This window comes from Macrobrachium nipponense, chromosome 28 (genome assembly GCF_015104395.2).
Source record: "Macrobrachium nipponense isolate FS-2020 chromosome 28, ASM1510439v2, whole genome shotgun sequence".
Taxonomy (NCBI): Eukaryota; Metazoa; Arthropoda; class Malacostraca; order Decapoda; family Palaemonidae; genus Macrobrachium; species Macrobrachium nipponense.
In genome coordinates, this window is record NC_087217.1 from 14,762,264 (window position 1) to 14,787,061 (window position 24,798).

General features: G+C 34.7%; 1 protein-coding gene across 1 annotated transcript in view; it reads left to right on the plus strand.

Annotated features, from left to right (window-relative positions):
- The first annotated feature begins 9,939 nt into the window (after positions 1-9,939).
- LOC135201448 (protein white-like) overlaps positions 9,940-24,798 on the plus strand; it is a 36,958-nt gene continuing 22,099 nt past the window's right edge. The window contains exons 1-8 of the mRNA XM_064230396.1: positions 9,940-10,161; positions 10,598-10,839; positions 12,914-13,070; positions 17,212-17,328; positions 20,075-20,196; positions 21,742-21,813; positions 22,873-22,971; positions 24,475-24,621. Of these exons, the coding sequence (XP_064086466.1) occupies positions 10,795-10,839; positions 12,914-13,070; positions 17,212-17,328; positions 20,075-20,196; positions 21,742-21,813; positions 22,873-22,971; positions 24,475-24,621 (759 nt within the window). The 5' untranslated portion in view covers positions 9,940-10,161; positions 10,598-10,794. The remainder of the gene's footprint in view (positions 10,162-10,597; positions 10,840-12,913; positions 13,071-17,211; positions 17,329-20,074; positions 20,197-21,741; positions 21,814-22,872; positions 22,972-24,474; positions 24,622-24,798) is intronic.

The following is a 24,798-nucleotide window of genomic DNA, read 5'->3' on the forward strand; positions in this document are numbered from 1 at the left end:
TGCCTTCCACAGGCTCCTTGTTTACTGCAATGTTTGAAAGGTATACTGAGGCAAACTTTGCGTTCAGTATTCATGTACCACTTGTTAAGTTTTGAATGTTTTCCACTAATTACCGATATTTGTTGATTACACATACCTCTGTACCCATTTTCTTATTTAAAGATTTTCCTTTTTTCCTCACATATTGGCAGTATATATTCTGTGTGAATATTTTTTTTGTTATTTTGAAAGACACGTTATTGGTTTCTCTGTCCTCTTACATACGAAGGTGTGTTCTTTATGAGTGATAAGGATAAGCTTAATATGTCAAGGATGAATATTTTTTTCATAGAATAAAAACCAAACCACTCAAAGTTATGAATGTTAGATGCTTTCCTTAATGGATATAATATCTATATATATATGTGTGTGTGTATTTATTTTACTTTTAAGGTAACTCTGAATAAACGAGCCACGAGCCCCCTTATCACAGAGTCCTCAAATGTTATGGTTATACCTATTTTAGTCAAGGTTTATTCAGGGACGGTATCCTTTCTTTCTTCATGGTTGTATTCTGTTGGAAGTAAGCTTTGCAGTATTTTCGCTTAGAAATTTATCTTTTGGAAGATGAACATTTTACTATATATTATTATTATTATTATTATTATTATTATTATTATTATTATTATTATTATTATTATTATTATTAATAATATTATTTGAAGACCCTCTTAAACATATCATGTTAAAAAGAATGTCTGTGTTTCGCTAAATACAGCCATTCTTTTTAACAATGTTATTATTATTATTATCATATTTAAAAATGTTATTATTATTATTATTATTATTATTATTATTATTATCATATTAATGCAGAAGATAAACCCTTCTCATACGGAACGCGCCCACAGTGGGCATGGACTTGAAATTCCACCTTCTAAAAAATGTGGTGCTCATAAAGAGGTAAGAAAAGATAAAGGAAAATAGAGAAAGAAGAATCTCACTTACTAAAGAGGAAAAATAAGATAATAAATAGATAAAAATGCAACAAAATGCAAGGATAATACCATTAGGGTAGTTATGCATTACATCTTCCCTTGAACTTTTGAGACCGTTCGACAGTTCAACGGTGTGAGGTGTAAAGGTCCTCAGGAACTGAGAAGTTGGACAGCGAGGAAACATTTATTACATATTGGTGATGCTGTTCAGCGAATCTGGTTGCTCTCGGTAGATAAAAGGGATCAGGGATCAATTGTGGATGTAAAAGAAGTATTAAATTACAACTTGAGAAAAAGAGACAAACAAAGATGGTCCAAGTCATAACTGCTACTATTGGGAAACGGAAACCTACCACCACGAACCACTCGGTCTAAAAGAGATAAATCTCTGGCGGAAGCTGACATCCAGTATTGCAGTAAAGGAAGGACGAGTGACCTGAAATAGGTTGCATCGATTTCATCACTGTCATAAATATGAGGTCTAACGAACATGACCTAACTTTCGTGCGGCATTTCCTGAAAATCAGATTAGATGTTTCTTCTCGTGCTCATTTTACTCCCATAGGCTGCAAGAGGGAAAAAAAAGAACAAGAATGAATGTACATGCAAAAAAGTCTATAGGTGAAAATACCTTATTCTGTTGCCGTAATTAAAGTACAGAGTTCAGCTTCTCTCCGACAGTTTACAGAACAAGACCCCAAGATGTCTAATTTTTAAGTCAATTCGCTCTCTCTCTCTCTCTCTCTCTCTCTCTCTCTCTCTCTCGTCCACCATAACATACTTGTAAAGTGTCTCTTTCATAACTTGGATGTAATGGCCTCTCTCTCTCTCAACATGGATGTAGTGGCCCCTCTCGCTCCTTTCTCAACTATCTTCTTCCCCTCGTATCCAACTCATCTAAAGCCCCTCTCTCCCTCTCTCTCTCTCTCTCTCTCTCTCTCTCTCTCTCTCTCTCTCTCTCTCTCTCTTCAAAAGGGCAAGCCTAACGAGGTGAACGTCCCCATCTATTCGTTCTTTGACGAACGTAAACAAGCCAATTACAGATTTTTTTTTCGTTGAGTTCAGATAAGGGTAATGTTCGACACTAGTCATATTTTTTTGTGAAATATCTTTCCACAGGTTCTTCAAAGACCCGACATCCTTGACGTCTTTAAGTATTTTAACTTGATAAATATGTTTAAAAATTTGAGAATCTTTTGACGTAGGAAGATCTCGCCTGTTAATGTATATATATATATATATATATATATACATATATATATATATATATATATATATTTATATATGTTTGTATATATATATATATATTATATATAAAATCGAAGGAAATAGGACCGATTATACATAATTATATATAATATATATATTAGAACTGTTCATATATAATTGATAATAAAAAAAATCTAAATAAAACTAAATATATGTAAACACAGGTAGTAAGGGAAATGTGAAGTGCGCTTGATTTTGTAATCAAGCAAAGGAATTCGAAGCTAGGGTACAGACGCTGCCTACATGACGCTACTGACGTTTTAGAGTTGAAAATACTGTTACATAGTCATCACAGCCGTAAGATAACTAAACGTGATTCCCGAGATAACCCAGCAGTTATATGTAGATAGCAGCGCAGATAACGCATTTATTTAAGGAAATCATATTGAGGACGAACATTGAGCAACGCATTTGACACGTAAGTTTTTGCTGTAGGACAGTACCTAGTGCTCCAGACCTCATAGATCAAGCGCTTCAGCGGCGTGGTTGGTATGGTATTAGCTTTCCACCTCGGTGGTCGCGGGTTCGATTCTCGGCCATTCCATTGAGGAGTGAGAGATGTGTATTTCTGGTGATAGAAGTTCACTCTCGACGTGGTTCGGAAGTCACGTAAAGCCGTTGGTCCCGTTGCTGAATAACCACTGGTTCCATGCAACGTAAAAGCACCATACAAACAAACAAAGACCTCATAGGTCCCAATGCTTTGGCTTAAATCCTATATTCAGTTCAGTTCAGAGCGCCTCAGTGGTGTGGTCGGTTTGGTCTTGGACTACCACCTCGGTGGCCGCGAGTTCGATTCTCGGGCATTCCACTAAGGCGTCAGAGATGTGTATTTCTGGCGATAGAAGTTCACTCTCGACGTGGTTCGGAAGTCACGTAAAGCCGTTGGTCCCGTTGCTGAATAACAACTGGTTCCATGCAACGTAAAAATACCATACAAACAAATCAATTCAGTGTGTGTTTGGTATGGAAGACTGTTGTCTGTTTTACTAAGGTTCTGGAACAGGATGATAGGCACAAGAAAGGCTGCAGGCGCGAAGGGTTTGGTAGAGGAGATTGTTAAAACTTAAAGAATGATGTGTCAGAGACGTGCTTTTTGGGGCGAAATATAATGACAGCGAAGGAGAGACATTCTGGTGAACTGCCGTTTGCACGAGGCTGCCCTGCGTAAATATTTGCTCATGGGAAAGCCAGTTTCCGAGGTTTTGCCGGATACTGATGCTCACAAACTTGTAAAGTTTTTTTTTAAATGTATTTATTCAGTTTTGAAGCTATAAGTTTTACCACTTTTTAAACATCGTTAAAGATATTTTATTTTTTTAACTCATAGCTTTTGCTAAGAATGCTCTCTCTCTCTCTCTCTCTCTCTCTCTCTCGCTCTCTCTCTAGCATCTCTCTCTCTATCTCTCTCTCTCTCTCTCTTCTCTATTTATTTAATAAATATATATAGAGATATATATTACGTAATATATACGTATATATATATATATATATATATATATATAATAGAACTATACAATATTTTTTATTATATATATATAGAGAGAGAGAGAGAGAGAGAGCATTCTTAGCTCATTGCTATGTAATACGAAAGTCATTTATCAAAAGGTGAACACAAAAATACTAGCACAATAACAGATGGCATTCAATTTCAAAAGTGCCTCAGTTTCTCTGTAACTGGAAAGTAAAAAATGAAGGGTGGTATTAATAACATGAGATAGACTTGGATTCTGTGACAATGGATGATGACAGGTTTGAATGAAACAGCAATGGAATAAATTAGGTTTTGTGATATGCTTTCACGGTCGTGTTCGCTTTATATATATATATATATATATATATATATATATATATATATATATATATATATGTATATATATATTATATTTGTATAAATATGTATATAGACATGTATACATAAGTATATATATCATATTCATTTATATATATACATATATATAATTTTATTTATGTCGTATCGCCAGTAAATATAAAATACTTACTTAAAGGATTATTAACTTTCTAGTTAATAATCTTCAATTGTAGCATGATATTTTCAGTAACTTGTTTAAACTTCCTCTCTCATAAAAATTGTACGGAAAAATTCTAGTCACGAAGCGTTCAAACAAACGCATTTATTGTTTGTTGCAGTCATATACTCCCAAGCACTCATTTGACCGTTTTCGTTCCAATATGTGATAGGCTTTCTCTTTTTCACTATGAATCTGTTATTTATAAATGTGCATTTGTCCACATCCGTGCTCTCTCATTCCCGTATGATTTACATTGACGAATGTAGTCCGTAAGTGTAGATGGATGAGAGTGTTTAGACTTGAGTAACGATGGAAGCCTGACGTATGTAGAACACGCTGTTTTAATTATAAAAACACCACAAGAGTTACAAAGCTGGCTTAATGGAATGCTTCGTATTTATAGAGATGGACTCTGGTATGTACAAGAAAATAGAAAAAATCTAGAGATGAACTTTTTGGATAATGCAGAAAACAGAAGAATCTAAGATAACTTTTGGTAAAATGTGCAGAAAACAGAAAGAATCTAGAGATGAACGTTTTGGGTATATGCAAGAAAACAGAAACAATCTAGAGAATGAAACTTTGGTATATGCAAGAAAACGAAAGAATCTAGAAAGATGAACTGTGGTAATGCCGAAAACAAAAAATCTATAGATGAACTTTGGATATATGCCAAGAAAACAGAAAGAATCTAAGAGATGAACTTTGGTATATGCAAGAAAACAGAAAAAAATCTAGAGATGAACTTTGGTATATGCAAGGAAACAGAAAAAAATCTAGAGATGAACTTTGGTAAATGTGCCAGAAAACCAAAGAATCCGAGAGATGAACTTTGGTATATGCAAGAAAACCAGAAAAAAATCTAGAGATGAACTTTGGTTATATGCAAGAAAACCAGGAAAAAATCTAGAGAAAAAATGAACTTTTTGTATATGCAAGAAAACAGAAAAAATCGAGATGAACGTTTGGTTAATGTCAAGAAAACGAAAGAAAAAATCTAGAGATGCAACTTTGGTATATCAGAAAACAGAAACACTCGAGAGATGAACCTTTGTATAGCAAGAAAACAGAAAAATCTAGAGATGAACCTTTGTATATGCAAGAAAACAGAAAAAATCTAGAGATGAACTTTGGTATAGCAAAAAAACAGGAAAAAAAACCTAGAGATGAACTTTGGTTATGCAAGAAAAACACAGAAAAAATCTAGAGATGAACTTTGGTATATGCAGAAAACAGAAAAATCTAGAAAATCTAAGAGATTAACTTTGGTAAAAATGTGCTTAATAAAAAAACATGAAGATCTTAGAGATGAACTTTGTATATGCAATAAAACAGAAAACAAAAAATCTAGAGATGAACTTTGTATATGCAAAGAAAACAGAAAAAATCTAGAGATGAACTTTGGTATATGCAAGAAACAGAAAAATCTAGAGATGAACTTTGGTATATCAAGAAAAAAGAAATAAAAAATCAGAAAGATGGGCTTTGGTTATAATGCAAAAAACCCCCCCCCCCCCCAGAATCTAGAGATGGACCTATATGCAATCAAAAAACAAAAGCTAGAAAAAAATCTAGAGATGGAAAAAAACTTTTGTATATGAAAGAACACAGAAAGAATCTAGAGATGGAGCTTTGGTATATGAAAGAAACAGAAAAAATCTAGAGATGAACTTTGTATATGCAAGAAAACAAAAAAGAGAAAAATCTAGAGATGAACTTTGGTATATGCAAGAAAACAGAAAAAAATCTAGAGATGAACTTTGGTATATGCAAGAAAACAGAAAAAATCTAGAGATGAACTTTGGTATGTGCAAGAAAACAGAAAGAATCTAGAGATGAACTTTGGTATATGCAAGAAAACAGAAAAAATCTAGAGATGACTTTGGTATATGCAAAAGAAAAAACGAAAGATCTAGAGAAAAAATGAAGTTTGGTATATGCAAGAAAACAGAAAGAATCTAGAGTGAACTTTGGTATATGCAAGAAAAAACCAGAAAGGAATCAAGGAATGACTTTGGTATATGCAAAGAAAACAGAACAAAACAAAAAAATCTAGAGATGAACTTTTTTTTTTTTGTATAAAAATTTCCAAGGAAACAAGAAAACAAAAAAATCTAGAGATGACTGGATGTGCAGAAGCGGAAAGAATCTAGAGATGAACTTTGTATATGCAAGAAACGAAAAAATCTAAGAGATGAACTTTTGGTATATGCAAGAAAACAGAAAAAAATCTAGAGATGACCTTTGTATATGCAAGGAATAAAACAGAAAATCTAGAGTGAACTTTGGTATCTCATGAAAACAGAAAAAATCTAGAGATGAACTTTGTATATGCAGAAAAACCAGAAAAAATCTAGAGATGAACTTTGGTATATGCAAGAAAACAGAAAGAATCAAGAGATGAACTTTGGTATATGCAAGAAAACAGAAAAAATCTAGAGATGAACTTTGTATATGCAAGAAAACAGAAAAAATCTAGAGATGAACTTTGGTATATGCAAGAAAACAGAAAAAATCTAGAGATGAACTTTGGTATATGCAAGAAAAAAGAAAGAATCAAGAGATGGACTTTGGTATATGCAAGAAAACAGAAAAAATCTAGAGATGGACTTTGGTATATGCAAGAAAACAGAGAGAATCTAGAGATGGACTTTGGTATATGAAAGAAAACAGAAAGAATCTAGAGATGAGCTTTGGTATATGCAAGAAAACAGAAAAAATCTAGAGATGAACTTTGTATATGAAAGAAAACAGAAAGAATCTTGAGATGGACTTTGGTATATGCAAGAAAACAGAAAGAATCTAGAGATGAACTTTGGTATATGCAAGAAAACAGAAAAAATCTAGAGATGAACTTTGGTATATGCAAGAAAACAGAAAGAATCTAGAGATGAACTTTGGTATATGCAAGAAAACAGAAAGAATCTAGAGATGAACTTTGGTATATGCAAGAAAACAGAAAGAATCTAGGGATTAACTTGGGGTATATGCAAGAAAACAAAACCAGAAATTAGAGATGGACTTAGGGTATATTTGAAAACAGAAATAGAAAAATGAGATCAGTATTCACAGAGAGATGACACTACATGGAGAGAGGATTAATGAGACCGATTCTTTCAATTATTTAGGAACAATGTTACCCAGCAGGGCCGGATTAAGGGTGGGACCCAGGGGCCTGGGCACCCGGCCCACCCTCCAAGATGGGGTCTCCCACCAATAAAAACAATACATTTTAATTTGATAAGGTTAGTATTGTAATCGGGCACTTATATTACCCATACTAGCCAAATTGAAAACAGATTACGGACATCCATGAAACAGAAACGTCTGGTAAATCTGACTATAATGAGCCTCGAGTCAGATATATTGCGTGAACTGGACTTCAACGAAATCATCAGTGAATTTGCAATAAAAAAAATCAAGAAAAGTTTCGAGAAAGTAATCTTGGCTATACATATAACTCCATAAGAAAGAATGAGCTATTATAATTATATGTGTTAGTTACATTATTATTTTTATATAAATAATTGTAACTGTATATGTGTAAAAAAATATGGTCAGAACAACTTATGCTTACTTTATTTTGTGTTTATGCATATTAATAACATCAGAAAAATAGTCCCATTGTAGTATTTCCTAAATAAAACTGTCCTACTGATATATTAGTATTACTGTATTTTGGCTACTAGATTAATTAGACTATAGTTTGTAGTGTATGCAATTTGGAAAAGGGGCCTCCCACCAGCTTAATCCGGCCCTGTTACCCAGTGCAGATTCTCCCGAGTTGTAATTTAGTGAATGACCAAAAAAGACAAATCAAGCAATGGCCAGGCTGACTAAGATTTGGAAATCAAATAGAATGATATTGTCTACGAAAGTAAATGGCATTATCCTGGTACGATCTGTATAAGGATATGAATGATGGTTTCTCATGAATAAACAGGGTGCCCCACAAAAAAACAGGAAATTTGGTATCGTTTATTTAATTGTTGAAACAGATAACAGTTGTTGTTAACAGAAACATTGTTAACGCAGAACAAAAACACAAATATTAGATGTGGTGATCAAAATGCTTTCCTGGGTCACCTGTACAACGGCGTAGACGGTCTAACCAACTTCCAGTCGCCCTTTGGATGACTTCAAGCTGATATTGTTCCTAGCTTCCGTCAACATAACAGAGTTTTTAAGGATTGTATGTCTGTGACCTTCCTCCTCTCTAATTGAAGTTGAGACAGTAAACCCCCACATAAAATCTAATACGTTGAGATCTAGACTTTTCGAGGGCCATTTGGCACCTGTATATATATATATATATAAAGAATTTGTCCATATAATAAAACGCTGTAAGGAGGACATTAAGAGTCAGTTGGCAGAAAGAGTACAAAGTGGTACCATTAAGGAACGCACGGAAGTTCCGTCTGCATAAGAGATAATGATGAAGTGGAAAAGGAGATGGTTAAGCATATCCTTCGCATTACATCAGGGAGAATATTACGTGTCACTGTCAGCTGAGCTCTTGTGGGTACCAGATGAGTTGGAAGATCCAGAGATACTTACTTGGGTGAGGACTATTAAACGTGAGGCTCGAGATGTGTAGAGATTTGTGGAAGTGAATGCCCAGGAAAGATATGAATGGCTTAATATCAAAGAAACCCTTTGCGTCGCCCAATGTTATAGCGGTGATGACGATCATACCATATTTGGGCATAAACACAGATCACTATGATTTTTCGTTTAATGAGAGATATTGGAACTGAGCCTATGTAAAGAAAATAATTTGCGCTGAATTAACAGGCAAAGACTTAATCCGTTAAATGAAAACCTTTTACTCGCCCTGTGCAATTTTATACTACTTTTTTCATTGGAGTTCCCAACTGATATAAGTTATATCATTCACTTTCGAATTCAAAGGCCTTTTACATCGTGCCACTGATCGTTTCTCTTCGAGTTGCCTGGAACTGGTGTTTTTTGGGTGAAGATTTAGGAAATAAAATAAAATAGGATAGTGGAGATAAAATGAAAAACAAATGAGCATTCGAATTCGCGGTGCTGTGGAAGCAAAAACACATGTCAGTTGCAGCTGTCAGTTTACGAGCTATTTTTTTTTCGCTTTATTTTCACAGCAACAAGAGCAAAGAACCCTGCCTCACAAATGTTTATTAAAGAAAAAAGTTGCCCTCTGAGTTAATAGGTACCCCAATTACTCAATCCGGCTTGAATTCGATGGTTAACCTCTTCATCCATACCACCCTTTTTATTTATTATCGACCCTCGATACTTGGACTTGAACACTCTCTTGATGTTCACTTTCCAAACTTACTCGTGGCTTGCTAATCATCTTCCAACACCCTTGTCATACTCACCGAGTGTTTTTTAGCTAATCAAAGTACCATTCCTCTTCCAGTCCGAGTTATTAAAGTCATTTCCCCCTCTGCTCCCCTTCCCCTCTTTTCTCTCTCTCTCTCTCTCTCTCTCTCTCTCTCTCTCGTGTACATTTGTAAATATATGTATCAACTCTAAGACGTTTATCAATAATCATTACCAAACTCATAATTAAAGCCGGCCGGTGTCCTGTGTAATCTAATCTTCGATAGACTTGATTAAATTGGAAATATTTTGTTAAATGAATCTGCTTCGTCATCGAACGGAGTCAGGGGTAGGGAAGTCAGTATCGATCTGGACGTGAGAGTGAGATGGACAGAGGATCTTTGTTAGAGAACCATATATTATTTAATCTTGTAAAGAAGGACCTTTAAATCTGTTGTAGATAGTGATCTGGAATCTGATGTCATAAGGATTTTTAAATTGTGAATTCCGCTTGAAATCAGTAGTGAGCTGGTTACGTCAGTTTCATTATAGATGGGTATTTAAAGCAGTTGAAGGTAGGTTTACTCAAAATGGAGAGTAAAAATAGTACTTTAATTCTACTTTAAGAATGATACTTCAAACTGGCAGTATAAATAGACGTGACAAGTCCAATGTAAGAACGCTACTGTAAATCCACATAACGGAAAAGTTTGCTTCATTTCTCTTTGATGAACTTTTAAGGAGGATCATTTAAATGCTTGATTTAAATATTCTAGGAATCTCATGCAAGAACGCTTTCCCAAGGTCCGTTTACATAATGCGCTTTGAAAAGTTGCTGTCCAATAACGTTACCTAAAAGTACTGAAGTAGTTCCAAAGTAATGATAAAGTGTCTGAATTTGTACAGTTTAGATTACGCAAACTTCATCAGCGTAAATCTTTAAATGACAGTATAAGGAAATTTAACAACCTATTTGAATTAAGGGTCTTTTGTTTGTCTCTTCGCTTCCAGATCCACCAAGTCGCATTTTTTTCTCCCAGTATTAACAGAAACTGAAACTCTCACTGAAGTTTCACTGTCATGAGAAAGAGACTTTCGAAGATGGTGTAACGATGTCAGTTTTTTGAAAAGAAAGCAAGTGCCCAAATTGTCAAAGGGAAGAATCGAAGAATAGTTTAACAGAAATACAGAACTCGGAGATCGTCGCCATGAGCGGAACTGAAGGATATGACAACCCAGCATACGTGAAAGAAGTGGGTATTCCGTTCCTGTGTAGTTTTATATACATACATAAATACATACACACTCACACACATACACAAACACGCACACACACATGTATATATATATTATATATATATATATATATATATATATATATATATATATATATCATGTACACTACTCATTTAGATGGAACAAAACAGTGAAAATGCAATAAGTAAGTATATATCATTAGTAACAATAGACTACAGGTACCATCCTTCACTGGTACCGTAAAATATAATGCATAGTAAGGTGGTCGTTAACTGCTTACAGCTTTTGTAAGCTAAATTTATTACATCAATACAAAACCTGTTCATGCATAATACAAAATATTACATACAAATATAAGAACTGGTTTTATATTTTAAGGAATTATATAATTGGTTACCACTGTAATTTTGACTGTATTATATATATATAGTAATGATGATAATAATTAAGGTATTTAAAAAAGTAAATATCCATATTTATACAATGCGTAAATCAATCAATCTCTCTCTCTCTCTCTCTCTCTCTCTCTCTCTCAACATGTCATTTTGAAGATAACAGTTCGATAACGTCATTACTTGCAATTTCTTATCTGTATGATATGTAATGCTTTTGATAGGACAGCCCGATCGAGAAACTGTCAAGAATTAAGCCCCGAACTAATTTTGGAATGTTAACCCTAGTTGTACCCAACACCCTAGATTGACGTTACTTAACCTACCCTTGAAGAAGGCTAAAAAATGCAATATTTATATTTTATCTGATTGTAAAATTAGTGTAAATTCTCATACTTAGTGTGCTGATCTTAAAATCATTATTGCTGCCTTGTTATTGAAAAGGATTGTTTATAAGATATGATTTGCTCGAATTAATAAGGAAATAATTGTTATGTCTGTTCAGTACTTATGATACGATGAGAAATTAAACTTTCTGCTATTAATTATTACTGTTGCTGATATTAAATTTTTTTTATCTAATTATAAAATTGTTGTGGATTTTCATTTTTCATACATTAATCGTAAAATGATTATTGCTATCGTTATTGTTAAAAAAGATTATAAATAATATTTTATTTGTTTAAAGTAAGCAATGAAATAATTAAGTCTGTTCAGTACCTATGGTACGATGAGAAATTAGACTTGTTGCTAATATAACTGTTGCTCTTGTTGTCGTTGTTATTGAAAGAAATACGCAATTAGTTCCCCCAAACGATTGTAGAAAAAAAAGACACGTCATGTTATTCTCCATCTTTGCACTATGTTATTACGAGCTGCTGGGGCTACTGTCTACCCTATCCTCCCGATCCCCTGTCTACCTGGCCCCCCCCACCCCCCACCCCGGGGCGGACAAACAGGTTTGCAGGGTGGTGTGGATGTCTCCCCTAGCCTACCCCGGCCCCCACCCGGCTCGGACAAACTGGTTTGCAGGTGGAGAGTGGTTAGGTCACGTTTCCCCTAGCGTCACTTGGAGGACAAACAAGATCCACTCAGATTTTATTATTATTATTATTATTATTATTATTATTATTATTATTATTATTGTATTTAGGAAGCAGACCCTATCTCAAGCATAATTTATGTCACACTTGTAATGATTCTTCTCTATTTTTCGAATATGACCTCCATAGGCGCTCTACTATCCTGTTTAAGTAGCACGAAAAAAGCCGCTGTTCGAAAAACAGAGAAGAATCTTTACAAGTGTAACGCTGTTAAGAAGTAGCCATTACTTTTAATAAAGTATTATTATTAATATTATTATTATTATTATTTTATTATTAATATTATTATTATTATTATTATTATTTTGTTCTAAAGGGTCCACAATAATACAAAGTGTAAAAAGTCCGTGTATAATTTTGAAGACTTTACAGAAAGCTTTCGAACCCTTCCCTGTTGGACTGGAGATGAACCCAGGGAAGGGTTCGAAAGCTTTCTGTGAAGTCTTCAAAATTATACACGGACTTTTTACACTTTGTATTATTGTGGACCCTTTAGAACATTATATATACTCTCGTGATAGAGAGTTTTTCCCAACTAAATTATTATTATTATTATTGCCTTTCCTCCTGCACAGGGAAGAGACTCTGTCGTAGAGATCGACGGCGGAAACAAAAGGTCTCGGCGGAGGGAGAGACTCACCTACTCCTGGCAAGATCTGAACGTCTTTGCTCCTGTCATCCAAGGCTGCTTCAGGAAATCGCAGGTCGCGGAGAAGCACATTCTCAGGAACGGTAAGACGCTTGAAGACAGTTCATGTGTTTATAGCAGTGTTTCTTAGACTTCCTTGTGCAGCGGATCCCTTTTATTAAAATGACTCGAGTAGCGGACCCCTTACTATGATAATTTGCATCTTGGGTTTAAAAGTGTTTTCAGGGCACAATATATAGTACTAATATTGCTACTGAATTATTTATTAATGCCTTATCTTCAACATAAATGCTTATATTTTACTTAAAATGACTTTCACAACATTATTAATTTTGCAATTTTGCACACAAATTGTAGTGAACTTAACAGCAACGCTTCCCCCTCACATTATCCTGAGGACCCCTCGGAATATTCCACGTGTGTATCTATAAACACTGGTTTATAGATACACACGCATACGCTATGCATGCATGCATAACTACATACAGACATATACAGTATACTGTATATTATATGTATATTTTATATTCGACTGAAATTTATGTATTGCCGTTATCATCATTATCACTGTTTTGCTACTTAAATATTTCCACTCGTAGTCGAATTTTTACGAACGAGGCATTGATAGTATTATGGTACTGGAGTTTTCTTCTCTAAACATTATTATTATTATTATTATTATTATTATTATTATTATTATTATTATTATTATTATTATTATTATTTATTATTATTATATTATTATTATTATTATTATTATTATTATTATTATTATTTTATTATTATTATTATTATTATTATTATTATTTATTATATTATTATTATTTTATTATTATTATTATTATTATTATTATTTTTTATTATTATTATTATTATTATTATTATTATTATTATTATTATTATTATTATTATTATATTATTAGTTTCTATTCGGTAATCAAATCTCAACACGTCATATCGAAATCAAAACATAGCCACCTAAAGTTTAGTTTGAAAAATGCTTTTGTGAATATTTTTTCATTGAGAAATAACAAGGGATTTGAGCATGCAATTGATTTTGTGCATCAAAATGCAGTTCTCAATACATATACATCCGGTTCGGTATTGACATAAATTATTTTGTTTTTTTGCACAAGTAGTTCTGTCTAACCAAAGGGCATGGTAAAATTCGGTTGAGTCATTTGATTTATTAATGCTTATACAATTCTCTCTCTCTCTCTCTCTCTCTCTCTCTCTCTAACGCGACGTTTCCTCCTGATCGACTGGACATTATCAAGCGATAACTGCTGAGGGACTGAATTCCAGTGGTTGTTGTCGTTTAAGATTAAGCTGGCCTTGTGCCAGCACGGGCTCTTGCTCACAGACGTCTGCGTCTCCTAGAAGCGCTGCTCATCCTCGAGGAAAAGCCTCCCCTTAATACCACCCAAGAAGCGTTCCTGATTCCGACGTGTGTGAGGAGGACCACACCCCTCCCCCCTAACGAAAGTACCAGCGCGCATGAAACGAACACCGGACATGAGAATAATACCAGGGGTGACGTCACTCAGGTAGAAGCCAATCAAGAGGCTCCCGGTGATACCCCCACCTGAGAAGGTCTGCAAGACTCGTCAACGCCCGCCGTATGAGTCACCTTCCCGGGAACCAATGAAAACCCGACCTGCCGGAGAGGTGCTCTGACCGTACTCAAGAGCTCGCAACACCACGATAAAAGGAGATGGACTCGCACGGGCTGCTCTGTGAGCAAGAGCCCGTGCTGGCACAAGGCCAGCTTAATCTTAAACAACAACAACACTGTTTCTTTACGGGCTGCTCTGTGAGCAAGAGCCCGTGCTGGCACAAGGCCAGCTTAATCTTAAACAACAACAACACTGTTTCTACGGGCTGCTCTGTGAGCAAAAGCTTGTGCTGGCATAAAGCCAGCTTAATCTTTAACAACAACAACAACACTGGAATTCACTCCCTCAGCAGTTATCGCTTGATAATGTCCTGTCGATCAGGAGGAAACGTCGCGTTAGAGAGAGAGAGAGAGAGAGAGAGAGAGAGAATTGTATAAGCAATAATAAATCAAATGACTCAACCGAATTTTACCATGCCCTTTGGTGCGTTGCTCGCCAGTCTAAGCAACAACGAGAAAGCCGTCATCAGAAAGATAGAGAAGACTCTTTATAAGATTAATAGTGCTGAAGCAGCAGTCATTTTTAACAAAACATATTATTATTATTATTATTATTATTATTATTATTATTATTATTATTATTATTATTATTATTTCTATCGGTAATCAAATCTCATCACGTCATATCGAAATCAAAACATAGACGCTTAAAGTTTAGTCAGAAAAATGCTTTTGTGAATATTTTTTTCATGAGAAATAACAATTGATTTTGTGCATCAAATGCAGTTCTCATTCATATACATCCGGTTCGGTATTGACATAAATTATTTTGTTTTTTGCACAAGTGTTCTGTTAACAAAAGAAAAATTTTAAATTGCAAACTTGAGCAAAGCTCTGTTATTATATATATAATATATATATATATATATATATATATATATATATATATATATATATAATATAATATATATATATATATATATATATATATATAGATATATATATGTATATATATATGTGTGTGTGTGTATGTTTGTGTGTATGCGTGTATATATTTATGTGTGTTAAGCCAATTTCCAACAAAGGGGCACAACATGAAATGGTCTGCCCCATTCGTATTTAAACTGCTGTCATGGATGAACCCCTTCCTTTCCATTACTTCGTTTCCATCTATCTCTCAAATTGCAGTTCTCTTCCAGACTGACACTGGAATTATAAATTTTCAACGATGCGTCGATCTCTGTTCTTTACACACGACTGAACCATCTCTCATAACTTTTATATACAATTCTCACATTTCTTAACCGTCTAAGTCCTCATGCCTCATATTATACTTAACTTACGTTCAATATCCACACCTTGGCACAACAATCCCCTCATACATAGGTACTCCAGTTCTCTTCAACAATCTCCTCATACATTCCCTTCTTGGGAGGCTTCCATAGGTACTCCAGTTCTCTTCAAACCATTTTTTGCACACACTGTTTTTGCTTCACCTGTTCTGAGATGCACAACTTCTTTAATCCAGCCATCATCTATTACATTTACTCGTAAATTCATAGTTAATCAACCAGTTCCATCTTTCCAGGACACATACGGACATTAATTATTCCAACTTTCTTATTTTTCATTTGCCCCAGAGCAAATTCTTCCCTACACTGACTCTGAACTCTGCCACTATTTTTTGTAGTTTCATGTGTATGTCCTCAGTCAGTACTTTATCTTATTTTTATATGTCAGCCATTCTACATTCCATTTAGGACGATATCTAATGTCCTTTCTCTGACTTCTCACATCACTCTGTTGAGGATATTAAGCATCCATGCAGACTTAATATTAACACCACCATTTCAGGGTGACTTTTATACCAAGTCCACATATTCTAACACACACTTTGTTTTCATCATAAAAGCTATCATTTAATGACATTTTTCATTTTACAACTCAACATCTTTCACCTGCATCTCAGTCAGTTTTATCATAGGTTTTTTTCTAGGTCCATGTACCCCCACATACAGTTTTTCCCTGTCTTGTCCTATTTCTAGCATAACCGATTCATAATACAGTGGATTCTCTTGTACAAACCCACATTTTTTCTCCTATCGATCCTTATGCCAACACTTTTTCTCAGCCAAAATCCTACTACAGCAAATTTCTTGTGCAGTTAGCATCATGATGCCTCCATAATTCTCGAGGTCTTCTTCATCTCCTTTATCCCTGAACAAAGGGGCAATGATTCTTGTCATTTACGTGGGACACCGAGAAAGGGAAATAATTGCATTCTCGTTCCTCTGCATGGTGTGGGAGAGAAACAGCAAGAGCTTTTCCCAAGGGGGTTTTATTCTTCTTACGAGTGAAATGTGAATGTGATTCAAAGGAAAAAAAAGGTCGGGGATTGTTGGGAATGACTGCGTAGCGTATTATATCTGAAACATTATATGTATATATAGATATATATATATATATATATATATATATATATATATATATATATATATATATCAATATATATAAATGTGTGTGTTAGAGGAAGCTAGAAAGCCAGAACATACCCGCACATCTTAATTCCCACGAGACGAACATGTTCCCAGAGTCAATTTCCCTTGCAGTAACTGGAATATGCAGGCCAGGAGAGCTACTAGCCGTCATGGGAGCTTCAGGAGCAGGAAAGACCACCCTGCTGAATTGTCTGAACTTCAGGAGTGATCCTACTCTGAAAATTAAAGGTGAAGTATTTGAAGTTGATGTGTGATTTGTATATGTCTCGGCCATGCAATGCTTAGAATGGGTTATGATGACCGTTCCGTCATTGGATTTTCATTTTTATTTTTATTTGTTGTTTGCGGGCTTAAGCTTGAATGTTGCATTTGATTACCCGAATCATTGGCCATTGATCTCTCTCTCTCTCTCTCTCTCTCTCTCTCTCTCTCTCTCTCTCCACATGCACATTATGTATGTGCGTATATATATATAATGTATGTATGTATTTATATATATGTATATAATATATATGTATATTTTTATGTTTATATAAACTTTATATGTATATATGAAATATATACACGTAAATATATATGACATATGATCTTACCATGTCTAGAAAATATAGTTCTAATAATTTATGCACGGTGTGGTATTGGCATTCTTGTAATGGTGATGTATTATACAGATATGTCTGACTGTTGATTAAAAGGTCGTTAGTTATTTAATCAAAAGGCAGAGAAAGACAGACAGACAGACAGACAGACAGAGACATTAGCATATTCTGCTTTTAATCTCCTTTTGCGGCATTAATTTATTATGCACTGGAAAATGAGATCGTAGGAATTAGAATCCATTAGGCGTATGAAGACAGAACAGCAGTATTCAAACATGGCAAAGCTGAGTATCGACTGTTCATTCTTGTATAATAAATCAGGAGCACTGAATCGGAAGGTGGTGTTTACATATGTATAACACACACACACACACACACACACACACACACACACACACACACACACATATATATATATATATATATATATATATATATATAATATATATATATATGTACATATAGTTTTTTTTAACACGTAACGTGACATTTCATACACAAACACTCTTCTGAATGTTAGCGTTTAATATCCAATTCGCGCTACTTTTTTCGGATATATCACTGAAGGGGAATTACGAGTGATAAATGATTTGGCACCGAAGTGACTCGAACACCCAACATTACCCATTAACGACTTGCAGTCGACGTTCTAGACCTCTGGGCTCTCAAGAACGTTGATTGGAAGTTCTTGATGGTTACTGTCGGGTGTTCGAGTCACTTAAATATTAAATCATATATCATTCCCCTTCGGTGATGTTCCCGAAGTAGCGCGAATTAGATATTAAACAATTGTAGCTTAATGTTTGTAACTATATATATATATATAATATATATATATATATATATATATATATATATATATATATATATATATATATATATATATATATATATATATATATATATATATATGTAAATAGCTAGATAGTTAGATACACATACATATATACATGTATACTATATTCATTAAAAATACTAGTATAATATTTAGTGAGCATTGTTCAAAAATCGTTCGATGACCGTCTCTCTCTCTCTCTCTCTCTCTCTCTCTCTCTATAATAACAGGCAACCTTTTTTTTCAGCTCATTCCCGGAAACTAAGATTAGGAAAATAAATAAAGAAAAAGGAAGGAAGATGAACTTAATCATATATTGAATCTTATATCCGGATGACTGGTAATCTTCCTGAAATATTTGGCGATATTCAGAGACGTATGCTACAATTTTGTTACAATCATAGATTTGGTCTTGATTCAAACCTTGAGCCGAATAAGCTAGAAATTCTGACCGATTTGTATTGGGAAGGATAGGAATAAGGTTTTGGCTTCGGAATTGACAACTACCGTATCGGGTTTATAAAGGAAATGAATGTGGCATTTATTTTTTCTGATTAAGGGTCTCTTGAAGATCATCTTACCCAACGGTGTCGGTTTAGTTCTTGTAGAAAGCTACTCCAGATTTAAAGAAAAATTTGAGTTTTTTTTTTTTTTGCCATGCTCGAAACGTCATTTCAGATGATGCGTCGCCATTGATTTTCGAATGGTTCTGAATCATTTCCTTCTCACAATTTATTCTCGATTTTGAAAGTCATTCGAATAGCTTTTATTTTCTAAAGAATGATCTTCATTCTAAAAGTTACCTCTTGAGTTTATTTCTCGTTCTGAAATTCATTCCTGAAAGTGAGGCCTTTTACTACTGATTTTAAAAATCCTCTCTAATTCTTGAAATGATTTTGAAAATTCTCTCTGATTCCTAGAATGGTTTTGAAAATCCTGTCTAATTCCCAGAATGGTTATGAAAATCCTTTCTAATTCTTGAAATTATTTTAAAAATCCTCTCTAATTCTTGAAATGCTTTTGAAAATTCTCTCTGATTCCTAGAATGGTTTTGAAAATCCTGTCTAATTCCCAGAAGTGTTTTGAAAATCCTTTCTAATTCTTGAAATTATTTCAAAATCCTCTAATTCTTGAAAGTATTTTAAAAATACTCTCTAATTCGTGAAATTGCTTTTGAAAAATGCTTCTCCTGATCATAGAATGGTTTTGAAATCCTGTCTAATTTCCCAGAAGTGTTTTGAAAAACTACGTTTCTAACTTATTGAAAATTATTTCAAAAATCCTCTCTAATTCTTGAAATGTTTTTGAAAATTCTCTCTGATTCCTAGAATGGTTTTGAAAATCCTGTCTAATTCCCAGAATGGTTTTGTAAATCCTTTCTAATTTTTGAAACGATTTTGAAAATCCTCTCTAATACTTGAAATGATTTTGAAAAGCCTCGCTAATTCTTGAAAGTATTTTGAAATGACTCTCTAATTCCTGAAAAATCATGTAGGCAATGAAATTAATTTCGGAATGATAAAAATTTACCCGTCTGCAGGTAAAGTGTACATAAACGGCCAACGAGTGACCCCTGACATCCTTACAAGCAGGTCAGCATACGTTCAGCAGGAGGACATATTCGTCGGTACGATTACCGTTAAAGAACAACTCGTATTCCAGGTGGGTCACGCGTGTTAGAGTTTGACGTACATAAACTGCGGTAATTGATCCATAATACCATGTAGTATTGTTGTTTATATTAATTATTCTTATTTTTATTATTATTATTAATCAGGAGTTTATCTTAGAAAAGGTAGGAGAGGAGGAAACAAAAGAAACTTGTCAACCAGGAAGATAAACCTTGGCATTACCTTGCCGGAACCAAAATGTAGTTATTCATATAACATGAGATTCTGAGCCAAGCCTTGGTCTGACCTTTAGGTCGTTCCTAAAAGACTCAATTGACATGTTCCATTGCTAGTATATATTTGAGATGATTGGAACCCTCTTTAAAAGAGGACGGCCTACACTTGATTGTGCGTCTGGTTACAGATATCCACTGGTATAGTGGTTAGTGTCGTGGAATGCCACTCAGGTGTTGCGGGTTTGCGTCTCTCCCAGGGCGATATAAAATTACTGGCTCTGTATCATGGTCAGTTACTGCTGCAGTGTGGGTTCTGCGGTGGGAGGTTGAAACCAGCATTCTTTGGAAGCTTGAATTTCAAGTCAATGGCCCGTGTGTGCTTGTTCCGAGTGAATAAGATTCATCTATTGAAATATAATATAATAATAATAATATAAAAGAATATTTGGTGTTGGCGTCCCACCTCGGTTGTCGCGAGTTCGATTCTCGGCCATTCCATTGAGGAGTGAGAGCTGTATATTTCTGGTGATAGAAGTTCCACTCTCGACGTGGTTCGGAAGTCACGTAAAGCCGTTGGTCCCGTTGCTGAATAACCACTGGTTCCATGCAACATAAAAACACCATACAAACAAACAAACAAAATAAAAGAATATTCACTTGCTCTTGAAAGCTAGTTAGTTCTTGGGCATGTACTTTTACCTGAACCTCCATCTCTACTATATCATATTGGACATTTCTTCAATTTTAAAATATCGTGTAGCAAACAAGAAAAGAACCTCCAGCACCATAAACCTTAAATACATGTCCTTGGACATGGGCGTCTGCTCTTGCTATGATGACATCAGTTCCCACCTGAACGTCTGCTTGCACTCGAACGTCCGTATACTTCAACTAGATTCGAAGTAGCCAGTGACCAGTGCTGGGATAAATTAAAGTTAATTCACCGAATAAATTCACTTTTTAGCAAGATTTTAAAGATTTTACTGAATTGGAATTGTTTCCGCCTCTTGGACAGGCTAAGTATGCGTGTCAGCTTTACGGCATTAACATAGTCTACCTTGTACACACACACACACACACACACACACACACACACATATATATATATATATATATATATATATATATATATATATATATCTATATATATACTTTATATGTATGTATGGTTATATACACTGCATATGTATTGACTATACATATGATTATATATATATATATATATATATGTACATATATATACATATATATATATATAGTGATTATATATATATATATATATATATATATATATATATATATATATACTACTCTCCAGCCTGAGGGGTTGAAGGAACTTACTCTCCTAATATATTTTGTAGGCTAACTTACGTATGGATAAAGACCTGTCAACAGCAGCGAGGATGCAGCGAGTCGAAGACGTCATGATTGAGGTAAACACTATACTATAATACTGCTGCCGAGTTCACTGTAGCATCAGTCATTTCCAAGGACACAGAGATGTAAGCTCAGTATAGCAGATAGGGAAACCACAAGGACGAGGTATTTCGACATTTGGGAGAGATGATTAATGATGAGAGATGGGTGCTTTGATGATATGCTCCAGTGGCCTATCAGCTCTCTCTCTCTCTCTCTCTCTCTCTCTCTCTCTCTCTCTCTCTCTCTTATTAACTAAAAACTTTAGAAGTGCATTTATTTTAATCCTAATAGATTTTATACTTCATATTTCAATTCCTTAATGATGAGAGATGGAGAGATGAATGCTTTGTGATATGCTCCAGTGGCCTACCAGCTCTCTCTCTCTCTCTCTCTCTCTCTCATGCAATGAAAGGACCTGAAGTTCAGCGTCTAAAAGAATGAAAAAAGCTATTTTGTTGTGATTATGACTATATATCACTAATTAATCATAAAAGATAACTTACTGGACGCCAATCAAACTACTAATGTTATCAGTAACTAAATGATCAGATCGATAATAACAGCATATTTGTTTACAGCATGTAACAAAATACAGGAAAAGTAAATGAAATTTTGAATGTCCAGTTCAAGTAGTTTTGTGTAACAGCTAATTTTTACTAGTTTTCTTAGTCACCAAGTTTTTGTAATTTAAATCTAAGTTTTTTGTGAATTACAGCATGTTTGTTTAAAATAACAGTATATTTGTTTAAAACATGCAGCAAAATAAAGGGAAAGTAAATAAAAGTATGAATTATGAATGTCCAGTTCAAGTAGTTTTTTGTAACCGTTAATTTCTACTAGTTTTTCTTAGTCACCAAGTTTTGTAATTTAAACCTAAGTTTATTTGTGAATTACAGCAATGATAACAGAATATTTGTTTAAAACATACAGCAAAATATAGAAGCAAATAAAAGTATGAATTATGAATGCATAGTTTATGTAGTTTTGTATTACAGTTCATTTTTACTAGATTTATTTTTCGTCACCAAAATTACTTAGTAATTTAGACCCTCTAAATTTATCTTTACTTTCAGCTCAATTTGGTCCATTGCGCTAACACCTACATAGGTATTCCAGGGACTCTCAAAGGCATATCAGGAGGCGAAACCAAACGTCTGGCTTTTGCTTGCGAGGTGAGGACCTTTACAAGGGACGTATCAATTAAAATGCAAGACGTTGAGTCTGACAGTGCTTGGATAGGTGACCATAAAGAAATCGTTTATATGTTTGTGGTGCAGGACGGAAGTCTAGCAACCTCAACCCCTCGAATGTAAAAGTGATTGGCGTGAAAGAGGAAATGATCACCTTCTGGAGTCATCCCGTCTGAGGAAAAAAAGCGAATAAATTAAAACGGATGGGAAAAAGCGGGCAATTTAAAATGCATAAACACAACTCTCTCTCTCTCTCTCTCTCTCTCTCTCTCTCTATCTCTCTCTCTCTCTATATATATATATATATATATATATATATATATATATATATATATATATATATGGGGGGGTGCTGTATATTCGGTGGACTTTAAAAAGAAGAGACTAAATAATGCTATTGTCAATGCTTAAAGTCTGTATTTGGTAGCGTAGGCCATACCTTTGTCCTAAAGGTCCAACTCACCTCATTTGAAAAAAAAAAAAAAATTCATGTTGACAAGTGTTTATAAAGATGAAAATATGGTTTGACTTCGGAATACGCGAATTTATAAAAACTGGTAAAAAAAAAAAACACGGAAATTTAAAGAGGTGCAAAAATATTGCCGGGATGAAGACTGAAGGGGCAACTGTGAATATCGACGACGGACATTGTGGCTTCTTTCAGAGTAGGGGAAATGATTATGTGATATTTAATGGATGGCTGCTCCGGGACTTGGTGTTGAAAGGAAATGGGAAAATCCATCACGTATTCAGATGCTAGGAAAAAAGGAAGTACCGCTTGTCAGAATTCTTTATGAGGTGCGTAGAGAGTCCACGCTGACAAACCTAATATGAAAAGAAATCTATGAGGGGTTGACAAGAAGTGTTCGCAGTTGCTGTAAGTAGTTACGTATCAGGTGCTTCTGATCTTTGTGTCAACGGGCCTTATTGGGATTGACGTTAAGATATAACTCAGGGGGGAATTTCAGTTTCGGGTAGGGGGATGGGGGGGCGAGCGTGGGGGAGAATTGTTACCACAGATTGGCAGGCTCCAACTGGCTTTAGGACCACACAAAACGGAGAGTGGTACGGGTCCACACTAAACAGAGGGGTCAATCTTGCTGTTTTTGTTAGTATTTTTGTTGTCTGTTGTTTGGAATGCACCTTTTGAGGTAGACAATAACACTGACATATGGTGAAAGGGTGCATGGGCCAGAAAATATTGAGAATAACTGATTAATTAATGGACCACGAGTTCATATCTGCACATTATCACCTCCATCAGCTTTTCTTCCTTGGTTTCTTAACAACGAGTGCATCCCAGGAAACTGTTCCACTGCCTAAGTCATTATGACTGTAACATGTCAAGAACTTCCTTAATTAAGGTATTGGAGGTAACTACATGATCAGTTTTAAATTTTGTTTCCCAAGACCCTGGCTTTCCCACGAGTGTAATTTCTGTAGTTGTGAGATGTATGTAATAATATAATTACGTAATATTTTCAGGTTCTGACAAATCCTCCGATAATGTTTTGTGACGAGCCAACGACTGGTCTGGACTCGTTTATGGCCCAGAACATCGTCGAAGTGATGATGAATTTGGCCAAAAAGGGAATGACGATCATCTCTACCATCCACCAGCCCAGCTCGGAGGTTTGTGAAAGGTCTTATTCAGTAACTCAGGTTTTCGCAGATACGTCGAGCTCATCCCTCAAAGCCTAATTTATGTATGGTTGGGCAGCCTGAGTTTTAGTTATATATTTTTTTTTTTTTTTTTTTTTTGGCGATTTGCTGGTTGTTCAAAGTTGGTCACTTCTGTTCAAATAAAGT